At 39.8% G+C, this 14,396-nt stretch overlaps 1 protein-coding gene across 4 annotated transcripts in view; it reads left to right on the forward strand.

The window, feature by feature from the left end:
- Window positions 1-14,396, forward strand: part of ccser2a (coiled-coil serine-rich protein 2a) — a 61,788-nt gene that overhangs the window by 46,755 nt on the left and 637 nt on the right. For all 4 annotated transcript variants that reach the window (XM_046070195.1, XM_046070192.1, XM_046070196.1 and 1 more), the window contains 2 exons: window positions 3,519-3,665; window positions 10,243-10,327. In XM_046070195.1, coding sequence (XP_045926151.1) covers window positions 3,519-3,665; window positions 10,243-10,327 — 232 coding nt within the window. The remainder of the gene's footprint in view (window positions 1-3,518; window positions 3,666-10,242; window positions 10,328-14,396) is intronic.

Raw genomic sequence — 14,396 nt, forward strand, 5'->3', positions numbered from 1 at the left:
AAAACGTTGCTCTCTTATATTAAATTAGCTGGGAGCTATGAGCACAGTGTGCTGATCTTTTGCAGAGCATGTGAGTTATTACTGGTGTCAATGTCTGTGGTTTGATGTTTTAAAGGTATTAAATATAGTATTTTTATTTGAAGTATGAGTCATTAGGGAAATTAGGCACAGACAAGATCATGGCTGACAGGATTGGCAGCATGTACAATCAAAAATTTATCTCATTGGGCAACAAATGAACCCTCTATCTTTTTCTTGTCAGGAAAAAAAGGGAGAAACATCAGGAAGAGCAAAAGAGGAGCCCTCTGTTAGGAGGGACAGGCATGCAATTAGTTTTGTATATACTGAATGGACAGAAACAGAATGACAGTATTAGATAAATTCCGTGCAAATATCAGACAAGACCTTGACAATGGCCGCAAATGCATGGTTTAGACTACATGTTATCTCAAAAGAAAGTATATTTGCTGTTACGAAATGTTATCAAGGAGCTCCACTGTAGGGAACATAACAGCATCCTCTTTATGATGCAAAACTTTGAAATATAGTGTACATTTAAAAAAAAAAAAAACATTCTATGAATAAGTCTCAGAATAGTCATAAATATGGTGACGCTCAACACTGATAAAAAGTAAATGACCAAGGCTTTTACACTGTGTATGTCCGTGCAACATAAAGAATAGCAATACAGGGTCATTGCCAACTACAGTAATACATGATCTGGCCATGTGTTACACGAGCACTTACAAATGGGGCAATAGTAGCTCCATTGCTCATGTTTAGCTTTCATGTGCTGCAAGCATGTGGCTTCTAGTAGTTCACCATTACTCTGAACAGATCTGAGATATAGTTAAGCATGTCCTTCCCTTGCCTTTGTTTAATCCAATTCCAGATTTTTCAGATCTTATAAAGAGAGAAAGCATGACAAGAAGGAATAGGATATACAAAGAGGGGAGAAATGATTTTCTGTAAATGTAACCAACCTGTGTTTTATAGGATATTGAAAACAGAGAAGTATTTAAAAACAGACAGCGTTGAAGGGAAGTGGTACATGTACAGATCCACCATTCAGCCATCCAGTGGGTGCCTACCAATAACCTTTGTTCTCTTTGTTTTTTGCTGGCTCCATCTCCACTCTTAACATTCATTAGTGTCTTGACCAGGCTCCCTTGTTAGCCAACAACCGTATGCTTTGCTGACATTATTCAAATCCCCACTGTTTTGAAAATACCAAAATGTGGCGTGTCCGCCAGCCTCCCTGCCTCTCTCCAATTATAATAAGCACCCACCCACTGCAGGTTCTTCAATCCAGCACATTGTTGCACCATCACCCTCGACAAGCGAAGAGAGTAAGAAAAAGCTAGGACATATTTTCAGATCTGACATTAATGAGTGTAGAGGCGGAAAGAGTGAAGATGTTGGGGGAAGTAGATAAAAGTTAAAGTAACAGATATTTACTCTGCTGTTTCTGTGTTGAAGCACTCAGCGGGCACGCAAAGTTAGGTTAGAGTAATGCTGAAGAGGGTTTGTGTTCTCGTGGTCTCTGATGTCCCCGCAGTACAGAGTTGAATAGTAGTGAAGCCAAAAAAACAAACGCATAAGGCTTGAATCAGTTGAATGTGCTGACGAACCCTGCATTGTTGGTTGTTAGAAAATAACAATTCGAACAACACCGGTTCAGAGTTTGTATAGAGTCTGACAGTCATCTAGTTTGTATTGGTGTCCAGAATTAATTTTTTTAACCTTTATTCAGGGGAGCTTCACTGAGCGGAAGCCTCTCTTTTGCAAGAAGGCCCTGATCACATTCACACCTGGAAGCTGCCCAGTACAACCACAGCCTGGTCTGCTGGCCACTAAACAGGCTAAGCTGTTGGGGTGCTCTTGCTCAAGGGCACCTCAGTGGTGGTAAATGAGGGAGGGCAAACACTGCTTGGTTTACTTTCCACACCCAGGTTTTATCCTGCTGATTCGGGGATTGAACCTCCCGGTCACAAGCTCGCTTCTCTAACCTTTGGGCCACCACTGCCCAAGGAAGTCAGAGGCAATTTGATCTGCTTGAAATTGGTTAAAAGATAATATTGCAGTTGGTAAAGAGTCAAGTAAACAGAGTGAGGTGAACTGTTGAAGAGAAACTGCTGAGAGACAGAAGGGGGGAACAGTTGACGGAACTGAACATAATGGAGTAATGAGAAAACAATAGAGGAGCTGTGTGTGGCAGGGGGAAAGTCTGTTGCAGTATACAATGTGTGTGCGGTGTGTGTGTTTTCATGAGGAGGGCTGAGAGGAGAGAAAATGAAATAATGGGAGAGAGAAAAGTGGAACTATCAAAGATAGAAAACTGATTTCTCTGTCTTACTTGACAGAATGCAGTTTTGGTTGCTGCTTCCACTGCTGTTGAGGCAGACTGCTCATGATTATGCCCTCTTCTTGTTTGAGCGGCATTGAAGTTTTCACCAAGGCTGGCAAAAACAAGAAATTTCTGTAATTTTCTGCCATAGTCTATGCAGCCAGGCTGCTGTTGCTCCATTTATTCATGTGTAAGAGAGACAATATGAGATTTAGTGCTAGATTCTTTAAAAAAAACTGATGATTTAATGAACATCATTATTTGCTCTGATGTTCTATATAAATATTGGATTGACTTAAAAGTTTGGGTTAAAAAAAGGCTAATATTTGTGTCGAAATGTATTACTTACATTAGATAGGTTTGTCGCTAAACGTTTTAACAGATGAAAAAGGAGGTAATTTGGGTGAACATGTGCTTAATCTAAATAGTCAGTGAGTTTAATAAATTGCAAGATCTCTAAATAACCATGTAAGGGTAATTCTAGCCATTTACAACCTGGGCATGATTTTCCCTGATTTGGCCATCATGCCTGTCAGTTGTAATCAAAACTGTGTGATAATTTGCTGACTTCCACTTTTCCTCCATTTTTTTCTCCATTTTTTGGAGAAACAGGAGAAACAGGATATTTCATTGCCTCAGCATAGAAATATTCATTGATTTTTGTCCTCCTACCTTCAGTTTATTTGATTAATTTAAAACCAGCCAACTGCAGCAGATATTTTTTCTTTTGTCAGTTTGTTCAGTTCATAAATTTGTATATTCTGTGAAAAGGATCTGGGTGGTTTTCCTGCTTACAGGTTGTATACATAGAAAACTGTTTATGTTAAAAGCGATGTATGAAATTGATTGAAACCAACAACAGATTCTCACACACACACAGATTTTTTTCATGATGTTTTTTCATACTCTTCTGAGTATCTTAGCAAATATCTATTTAAGAGTTGAATTAAGGTGAGTCCAATTACACTGTGTGTGTTGGTATTGAAAGGGACATGCTTTAAGTACTTTTGTTTTGCCTTTTAAAGTTGTTCTTTGCCCTGTTTAATTTTGACTGTTGTACAAAGTGAGAAGCTTTTAACCGGCCCAGGTTAAAAACAAGACAAATACTATAACATTCAGTGATTATGTAATAAGCTTTCTTTCATTGATTCATTTACCCTTGCCCTCTCAGCCTGCTCAAGGACGGCAGTTCAGGTGTCAATGCCACCACCAGAGGGCTCCCTCTTCACTACGACAGAGTGACAGACAGATGGACAAAGGGATGCTGCATCACTATGACAAGGCCACGCAGACATACTGGAGACCCCCGAACCATGCTGTGAGTCCAAACATTCACAGCACCCTTAACGCCAGTCCTGAGCAGTGCTCTCTTTCAATCTTTGTTTTGCAAAACATAATTTCTAAAATCTGAAACTGGTTAAGCTCAAAATGTGTACATTTCAACTTATTTCTAAAATTTCCAAGATAATATTACATACCAACATATGCCTGGTGCTCATCTCAGCTTAACAATCACATTTGGATACACTGGTGACCAAGCACATGTGAGCAGTATGTTGCTGAGTCATTCCACTCCGCTGCCTCTCTCTGGCCAGCCATGTCTGAATTGTTAGATGACTACACCATGTCCTCTCTATAGAATACAGTTTATTAGGTTGTCAGTGGGATTGCCACTCTGTCTCACACTCTTGATGCCCACATCTCACACTGAACAGGGGCTGGTGTTAATGTTCAAGTGATGGAGAAAGAGAAGATGTACAGTAGGGGGAGGGGGGGGGGATTAATGGGAGGAAGGAAGTAGACAGAGAAAGGTAGAAGATGGATATATATGTGTTCAGTGTGTTCAGTATCATGTCATAATAGCATGCCAGCCAAGTATTGATTCAATAGCAGGAGTGCCACAGGCAGGGTGCCTAGTAAACACTCCCCTAACTGACCTGCTCTCAGCTAAAGGGGTGACACACACATAAAGAGGCAGACATCAGCAGTATAACATACAGAAAAGAAAATAATTATATTTATTTAAATATATACCAAAGAGTTTTTCTGTGTTGTTGGTATAATTGTAATAATAAATGATAGAAATGAGGCTTGGCCAATTGTTTTATCAACAGTGGTTAAAAGGTATTAGTCAAAAGTCTGTTTTAACGTAGTACACATAGGCTCCAGAGGAAAAAAAGAAAGGACAGAACAAGCAAGCTCGCTAACTACAATAGGTTCGTGGTTTAACAGTTGCTATGACAACCATCAAAGCAGGGCTAGCTGTGCTCGATGGGAATCATCTCCGTGGTGGGAACATCTACCTGTGACCTGTAGTGCCTGGTGTATAATAACACGCCAGAACATTAAACACAGTAAGACTGAGTTTGTGCTTTTCTCTCTACTCCCCACCTTTATTCTTCCTGTAATCTACATTATTAAATCATCACCAGAGTGGGTACTATTTCCTGCACCGTGTTTTGCTGCATTGTGGGCACAAACTCATTAGCACACCTTGTTAGTGACATTTTACTTTTCAGAACATGCAATTGCCCTGGAAGGTGAGGTTTTTGTCGCGGTTTCTGACAAGGTAACAAGAGAAGAGAGCACAGGTAAACAAATAACAGTGAGAAAGGGATGTTTCTTTCTCTGTTTTTCTTGCATTTAAATAGTATCAAAGCTCTTGTTGTCGCACTGACAGGTTTAGCACCTTCAGCAAGCTTGGGTTCACAGTGTCCCTCTTACAGTGCTTCACTTTTATATCTTGTGTTTTTTCACACCATCTTTCAGTATATTTTCCAGTCTGTCTCTCAAGCTTTTTCTCTTTCTAACCCTTTCTAACCTAAGCCATTCTTTACACAATTATTATTTTCTTTTAAGCATCTCGCACATTCATTCAGTCCCTCTTTATTTCACTTTTCCTCCAACACACAGATACAAACAGAGGCACACACAAATTCATAATCTGGAGTCATCTTTATTGTTTTTTTCCCCTCTTGCTCTCTGAAATGCCCTTTCCCGTTGATTTTCTACTCCTCTGACATTTAAAGTGCCACTGTATCTGAGCACTGGAGTAGCTCTTGCCCTCTGATAGTATTTTTGAGTGCTAAGCTGAAAGGATCAGCCAAGAATAACTTTGATGTCAAAGGCCAGTAGCTATAATCTTTTTATAGCTTTAATGCTGATATGTAGTTTCCTTATCAGTAGCCTAGAGGGTAAAATGTTCACCCTTTTACTGGGAGGTCAAGAGTTAAGTCCCTGGCTGAGTCCTGCCAACAACTTGAGCATGGACTTCATGGGTAGCTCCCTGTGGTCAGATTAAGAGTATAACAAAAGACTAAGCTTGTGGCCTATGACCTTGGACATGGCTATTTAAGGACATTTACTTTTCAGTGTACAGTTCATTGTTCATGCAGCACTTTCAAGCAGTTAATATGATATGATACATTCTCCTCAAGCGAGCCATTCATTCACATAATATTTTCTCAGGGACCAAATTATTGTGGGCTGTTGCTCTGTGGGCTGCTTTAACCAATTTCACATTTTGTGGAGACCAGGGACGTACTCATCTCCTAACTTCTTCACAGTCTGTAGGAAGGCTTTGGCAACATATTCTAACCAACTGCTTTTGGCACCAGCACCTGCAGCTTCCCGTTTTAATCTGCTTACAATCCAATTTTGTGTCCAAAAGCATGCTCGAGAAAAAACAGTGTCTCACAATAGGGAATGAGTATATGTCTGTCAATGTACAAGATGCAGACAAATATTGGAGACACTTGCAAAACACACATGTGATGTGACATTAGAAACTACTTAAATGTCACTTGTAGAAAAATAATCTACTTGTCTAGCTCTCCAGAGCAATCACAGCAGCAGAAATATTGCCTCCTCTGCCTTTCGCAACAAATAAAACACGAGCAGCATGATTTTTTTTAGTAATTTCAGATGTAGCACAAAAGAAAACTACATAGGCTTGTGTTTGTGTGTGTAATTGTTTTGGTTTTTGTTTGGTGTCTGTTTGTGTCTGAGAGAGACCCTAATTGTCTGCATATGTTTGTGTGTTTAGTGTGTGTGTGTGTGTGTGTGTGTGTGTTTGTGTTTGTGTGTTCATGAGTGGGATGTGCCACATGTACCTCTTGTACTCAAGTGCAGGGCACACTCAGTGTGACTGAACAATGAGTTCAACAGACTGAGGACTGGGGAGCCAACCTTGTTAATAACCCAGATAAACAAACACGCAGATGAGCAGCAGCAGTGAAACAATGGCAACACAATAGGCAGTTTTTCATCAGTGGCAGACAGTGAAGATAATTACAGCTACCCTCCTACTCCCTCTGTGCCTTTTAAATATCCACTTCTTCTTCTTCTTCTGTCCTCACACCTCCCTTCATGTCTTTTTATCGGTCCTGCTCTCTCACTCTGTTATTTTCTTTCTTTCTTTCTTTCTTGCTTCAGTGATTTCTTTCTTTGCCTGTATTTTTGTCTCTGTCAGTCTTTCTTTGACATTACCTCTCTACTTCTCACCTCAGATGTAATTAGATCAGTTTGCTGTCACAGAGAGAGAGAGAGAGAGAGAGAGAGAGAGAGAGAGAACAGGGAAGGGAGAGACAGTTTGATTGAACAAGGTTAGTGATCAGTGCTAAGCTGTAGGTTGAAAGAACAGGTTTTCCCCTCTCAGATCCTGACATTACCTCTCCACCCACATCCCCTCTGTCTGCCACCTTGCGTCACAGACACACCATTAATACTCAATGCACAGCAGAGTCATCTTGGACAGGTGAAGATTTAATTGCCAAAGTCAGTGAAATGAGACATTGTGGCCAGGCCTGAGGTATTAGCTGTAGCCAACCATGAGAAGCTCTGTGTAGTGGATTAGGGGATTCAAGCAGAGAGAAGGGCGCGGCATCATGGCTTCTTCTAAATACTGTTGTTATTTGATGAAAAGGGTGTAGGATCACAAAGAACCTTTACTTGACTTTTAAATTCTTGTCCTACTTCATTAAGTTTCACCATCTGCTTTGGGGACTATGCACAGACAAAGTATTTGAACAAATCCTGAGAGTCCAATGGATGAAAGGTGGCCTCTAGAGAACTACTACCAGTACTGATATGGTAGTTTTTTGTTAGAATGACATTTCAAACAGAACTGCTTTATTTTATGTATTATTTATTATTGTTCTGCCCTTTCATTTCTTTTTTCATTCTCCGCTAAATATCATTCAAGCTCTTTTGCCATACCATGAACCACGTTTTTTTTAGCCTTTATCTAGCATCTAGTTTTTTTAGGCACAAACCTGAAAATGACACCTCCACAGAAAAGTGTTTCCTGTTCTTAAACTCTTTCGAATTGATAATTTGTGAACTTGAAGTGCAGATGTAACTGGATTGAAGATTTTTTATCATAGATTTTTTTAACCCATTTTCTTAAAATTTGCCACCAAATTCCACGTGTACTTCATTTCTCGGCACTGCTAACTCTAATGTTGTCCCTTGAGAGTGCTGCAAAAGACACGCGCTTCCTCCACTACCTCGTACGCTTTACCTGGACGGTGTAATGCGTGGGTGGTTTAGGCTGTCCCTATAGTGCCTGGGCTGTAGTTCACAACCACTGTCCAGGCATGACCAACCAGAGCAGTCGCGTTCATGTGAAGGATCCGAGCCAGAAGTTCTATCATCAGGCACCGAACCCAGGGTCTCTGTGCTGGTGGGTAAGAAATGAAAGAAGTTTTGGTGAAATTGATGGAATGTGAAAAACATCTATATTTTCCCAATTTCTGTCTCCCTGCCCTCATGAATCTCCGTAAACCTTTCACTGGAGCGCCTTTACAGTGATGGAAAACTGGAAAATTGACATGCTAAGCTGCTGTGGAGGTCTAATAAAGCTGCCGGACACTGTCAGAATGGTTTGAAAGCCCTCTAACATGCCGTCTTGTTCTCATCGCCTAAGGTTTTTCTCTCTGCAAATGAAGCCGCAACGGGAGGGTGCTTCTGCCCAGACCTCCCGCTGAAGCAGTTGTTGGTGTTCAAGGAAGGACATGGATGAGAGCAGATCAGGGAAACTCATTCCTCCCCCCTCCAACAGTTACTTTAGGAGGTCTCTGAAATAGCCTGGACTGGACCTGCTGGGAAGTTGTTACCGGCCCCTTCTCGTGTTCTATCTCTCTCTTGCGTTTCTCCTTCCCTCTGACAGATTTGGTGCTTCTCTCTACTATATTAGAGACTTATTTCAGCGGCTGCCCTCTCCACAGCTGAGAAAAGGAGTAGCATTTGATAAGGTTTTGTTCTGGCTGTGTGTTTAACGTGAGGCCATGCTGCCCCTTCACTTTGCCTCTCCAATGGGGGTCAGGGATCTTTGAATTGCTTAACCTGAAGATTGTTTCAAGAAAAGTAAGCTTGTATTCTTCTAGGTACATGTTTGTGCATAGAGTTACAGATAGTGGTCAGACAAAATGTTCAGATGACAGAATTCATATTGTGACAAAATTAGAAAGTAGAGCGTATAGACATATAGGCAGGAGCAGGAAATGTGGTAAGAAAGTGGACTGAAATATACTGGAAATGTCACAATGAGTCACACTGACAATGTTTCCAGCTGTCACTTTGTATGTCAGTCAGATGGTGCGTTTAAACACCTATGGATTTACCACTTTCTGTAACTAATTTTACCTCAAATGTTAATTTATCATCCTACCAAATCGTCTTATGGTGCAGGCCCACTTTACTTGACCAATTCATGTGAACTCATGTCCTCCCTGTATGCTTTCATACACTGCTAGCTTGGTCTGTGTTGCCAGGTATCCCAGCATGCTTTGTGCAGCGAATAGTCACTTCGCACAGACAGTGAATGAAATATTTTGTCGGCAGTCAGTTCGTGTACAGTGTGCGTGCACCATCATTTTGTAAGCTAAGACCGATGTACAAAATAAATATATCTTAAATATATCTTCAGCTTATTCAGTAGACAACCATCACAGTTTTATGAGAAGTAATAAACCCACTGCCCCTCCCAGATTGTAAAACCTGTCAACTTTTAAAGTGGTGGGTTTACCTTTCCAGGGGAACCTTGGTTTTTGCACTGCCTATGATGAGTGCTCTTCTACAATGGATTGTAGGCTAGGCCCTAGATGTGGTTGATAATGGATTTGACTCTATATTTATGTAAAAAAGTAAAACAGTTATACAGTAGGAGGGGAAATGGTTTCCAGAGTGACCCAGGGAGAAACAACATAAAGACCACAGGTCTCCAGGTGGTGGATGTTTGATGAGTATAATAATATGTCAAAGTGTGTGAGAAGAAAATCTCCTGCGTTTTAGAAACTCTAAATGAGCAAATACACACATTGGAGGGGCAAAAGGTTTGGAAAGCAATGCTTTGCTTCATGTTTGTGTTTGGATACAATTTCGTTTACAATAACTTAATAGTGATGTGGTAGAGAACTTGTGTATGTGTGTTTGACCTCTAAATCCTACTGCCCTGCCAGTGGCACCAGGTATCACAAAGACAAGATAACAGAGCCTCTATAGCCTCTATATCTATCTAGAAATCTGTCTATATATCTATATCTATCTATCTAAATAAATTGGAAGTCAGGGTGCAGCCAAACAATGTTCAAATCACAGAACTTTATCTTGAAATCTAGAGATACCAAAGCGCCCATAGACACTAAATATGATAGGCTGAATTTTATCTCATTAATATGGATGAATGAAATAGATGGATGAATGGTGTATAAATCTCTGTGTGTCGGTATATGTGTGCATGTCTATGTGTGTTTAGTGTGCTGTGTTAATTGGGCTATCTATATTAACATCGTGTTTATGCCTGTGAGTTTGTGTTTTCTATGTTAGCATGCTTCTGTATGTGTGTGTGTTCTGGTACGTCATGCCTTTTGTCCTTTGTATTTTTCTCTGCGTAGGGTGTGCTGCCCACCCCCTTGCTGTCCCCGTGGCAGGCACAGCACCAAGGCTTGACCCGTACCAGCATGCCCCAGCGCACACAGAGTGAGTCACTAACATCTTTTGCAGCCTCTTCTCCATCTTTTCATAACACAACATATCTAGGCATCTGTTAATAGCCTGAAAAAGTTTAACTTGATCTCCAATTAAAACTCTTTAACTATTTGTGCTAACTGTCTACTTTCAGATTCATTTGGAATAAGATTAGTAACATGCAAATAGTTTGTTTTACTAAACAATTCATTTTTCATTTTCCTGTGCTGCCTGTTTATAGCCTCAGTTCTCCTTTATTACCTCTATTCAGTCAGAAACTAGCTAACTTTGTTGACTTTCTTGAAATCTGCAGATACATGTTTTTATGATCCTCACTTTACTTCCCTTCACTATTTATAGACGTTCTTTTAAACATAACATATCTACTATATTTTGCATTAGTAATAGTGTCAAGTTCAAGACTTCATTGAGAAAAACAGGACAATGACAGTGCAGCCACGACAACCACACCTATCCTAGTTAATCTTTTGTAAACTGTGATGATGAGGTAGAAAGTAGGAAAGGCAGGTAAAGAGAGTGACATACTGGTAAATAGACTTCATATGTGAGAGAGTGAAGAGCAAAAAAGAAAGAAACAAAGAGAAAAACCCACGGTTTGTTCCTTTTGATCCATCCCATTGGGGCTGAAGCTTTGTTTTGAGAGTGAAGGTGAAAAAAAGTGGCACAGGTGTATTTTTTTGTAGATCTCAGGTTATTTCAGTATCAAGTTCACTTGTGTTTATAGACTGTGAGGACAGCCCAGCATCCTAAGTATATTTTTCTCCTACTAGCAGATTGCATGGTCTAATTAAGCAAAAGACACAGAGTATCAAAAGGACGTCTGTTCATTGGGGAAAAACAGCAGGAGGAAACGGGTAATGACACTGAAACATACTATAATATAGTCAGCATGCAGTCATATTTAGACGTAAGATGAGAAACAATGGATGAGCCCCCTAATGCTCTGAACCCCACCAACTGAGAGCTCTAGCTGTAAACACACCAGCAAAGAGTTCTTCCCAGTAATAAAGGTCTTTGGAATAGAAAATAGATAGTTCTGGAATTAGAGTAGGAATTGGACTCTTCACACAGGTTTCGCTGAATGGATGGATGATGGAGCAATTAAATTTTGCATTAAATTGCTTTGTTTGTTGAGCTAATGTGTGACCTTTTCTCGCAAGCATAGGCTGGGAGTTAATTAAAATATGCATATAAAATGTCTTAACCCCGAAATGTGTCTCTCTCTGATGTCTGTATCACCTTCTTTTCACTCTTTCTCTTTCTCCTGCATTACACTCCACTCTCTCTCCCTTAACTTCATCTCATCTCTGTCACTCAAAAATCGGATATTGAATCTCCCATGTTCTCTCTCTTCTACCTTTGCCTCCCCACACATAATGCCTATGACAAGGAGTGGAGCACCTAGTGCAGTACTTCTATGACACAGCGTGGTACAGTAACCCTTTCTTTAACATGCAGTCAACATAGTGCGCCCATGACTCCACCTTCTGCACAATGGGTTGTGGTTTGGCGTCAGAAGCATGCCCTTCTACATCTGCGTTTGCATGCTTTGCATTAAATTTTCAATCGTTGTGGAGTTTTTACCTTGTGTATCTTTACATTGAACTTTGGTCTGCTCTTGTCACAGCGATGCTGTTTTAGTTATGGTCATTTTTCATTGTCTTCATATTTTATTTACCTGTTCTTTGTTGGATTATAGGAAAATAATTATGCCATGTTTTTTTTAAATTATTCTCAGTTTTCCATTGTGTCTCTTCAATGTGTTTCCTCCTATCAAATTAAGTATATACAGTAAGAACGTTTTAGCATGCATTGGTCTCTCTGTGTGCATTTGTTTTTCTATATTTTATTCATTGAACAGGTGCTTTATTATTCTTGGTGTTCACCTTGAGGGATTTGGATGAAGTGTTTTAAAGGAATAACCTTTCAGAATACCCTTGTTATCGGACATGAATACACATAACTACTGTCCTGAGCAATCGCCTTCAATCTTAACTCCCCTATCAAAACCAGTTAAGCACAGCAAGCAAAAGAAAAATCTGCATGATCACACATCATCTGCTCTCACACTCTGTTCGCAGCTTAAATTTAAACGCAGTCCAAATCACCATTTACACAACAACCTATATTAAATGATAATCTAATCTAGCTTTGAAATGGAATGTGCTACAATCACATTGTATTCCTACATACATAATGAGGATCATTTCCATCCTTATTCAAATTCTTTCATGTTGCTTTTGTAATCACACAGCTTTTTTTGAAGAGAATAGGTTGGTTGTGGTGGACCCTGACATCTTGTAGATGCCTCAAATTGGCGCATTTCTTGGTTAGACTGGTGATTTTTCTGTTAAAGTGATAGCTATCATTAGTGAGCTAAGATATTTGGTTCTTGCCAGTTGAGTGAAGAGCTCAAAAAGATTGCTGATAATTATTAGCATCTTCTGCAGACAGCTGTAGATGCAAATAATTATTGGCTGTGACCCTATCGATGCTGCACGCTGCTGATCGCTGACAGAGACTTCTTCCATCTGGGCCAGCAATAAATATATGCGTTCATTGTAAACATTGCAATTAATGGTATCATATATCACAGTTATTCTTATTTTAGTGGACAATGACAGTGACAAGGTCTCTCTATATATGTTTCAGTGTGTTTTTTCTTTGTTGTGTTCAAAACAGAAATGTCACTCAGCTTTCTGATAATGTCTGACTTATTTAGTTAATATACTCTGTGTCACCTGTAATTTGTGGATTAGAGCAAAGCCCCTTATTTAATTACATCCTTTGTTTTGAACTATGGCAGTCAGTGAGCAGTGCTCACTCACTCAGAGTCACCCATGAATAAGTAAGTGTAGCAAAAAAAATAAAGACTTCATAACATGCTCATGATTTGAGTGGCAGACTAATCAGCACTATTGTAAGAAGCAACCGAGGCATCCGTTATGTCAGGGGGGTTTAAATGACAGACAATGAAATCTAATAACAGTATCTCCTTGCTTGAAAAACATCAACAACAAACTGACACTGAGAGGTAGACAGATTTTGTAACAGGCTAGTCGACGCACTGTGGCAGGGGACCAGGAGATGGAGCTGCGGCCTCGGACATCTACTCCTACTGACAATACAAATAACTGATGGTAGAAACAGGCAGAGTAGCACAGCTATATATTCATATACTCTGACATTATTTCACTTTCAACTGACTGTGAGGGTATGTTTCTGCTAAAACTGAGTTCATGCTTTTTAGTAGCTTTAGATGATTCCAAGTGGATTTAGATTCTTTAGTTCTGCTAAAAGGACATGGATGAAAAAAGGCCAGTCCTCTGATTTCAGAAGGTGAAAACTGACAGTAATGTGCACAGTATGTTACAGAATCTGTCTTAAACCGAGTAGGCGAACATCAGAAATAATGTAAAGGGTTTTCATTGGTGTTGAGGTCATAAGCTATTCAGAAAACGCACCTGTATACCTGTATGATATATTTATATATAGTTTCATATTTTTTCCCTGACCTGTGTGACTGAGCTGCTGAAAGTTATCTTATGGCAATATATATTATGCTTGCATATAGTGGGACATCTTGTAAAAGCAAATTAAATTATTATTATTAAGCAGAGCTGTGGTGCTGAAAGTATCTAAAATATGTGAATCCTTAAATATACAACAAATAAAGCAAGTTCAGGTAGTGGATATATCATGAACTGTTATAACCAATTCAGTGCAGGAGTGCTGGAACAATTGAGTCTGTGTCAGAGAGGTGTGGATTCAACTCTTTTGAAGCCGTAGTTGGTTGTTTTGTTCTGCTGGACAATTAGCAGCTCTCTTACACAATACATTTTGAATATAATGAGCTTCACTAAGACGGTAATTGCTGCAGGGCTGTTATAGGATTGCATTAAATTGTACAGGTGTTCGTGAATTGGTGTTCATGCCCGGTGGAGGATAATGCCATGGTGGATCTAAATTTTTATGTGGTTAACGGCTCAGCACGTCCTTACTCAGGTAGCAGGCATCGTAGCTCTCTGTTTGAATGTTTTGAAGCCCCTTTGCAGCTGCG

This window comes from Micropterus dolomieu, linkage group LG15, assembly GCF_021292245.1.
Source record: "Micropterus dolomieu isolate WLL.071019.BEF.003 ecotype Adirondacks linkage group LG15, ASM2129224v1, whole genome shotgun sequence".
Taxonomy (NCBI): Eukaryota; Metazoa; Chordata; class Actinopteri; order Centrarchiformes; family Centrarchidae; genus Micropterus; species Micropterus dolomieu.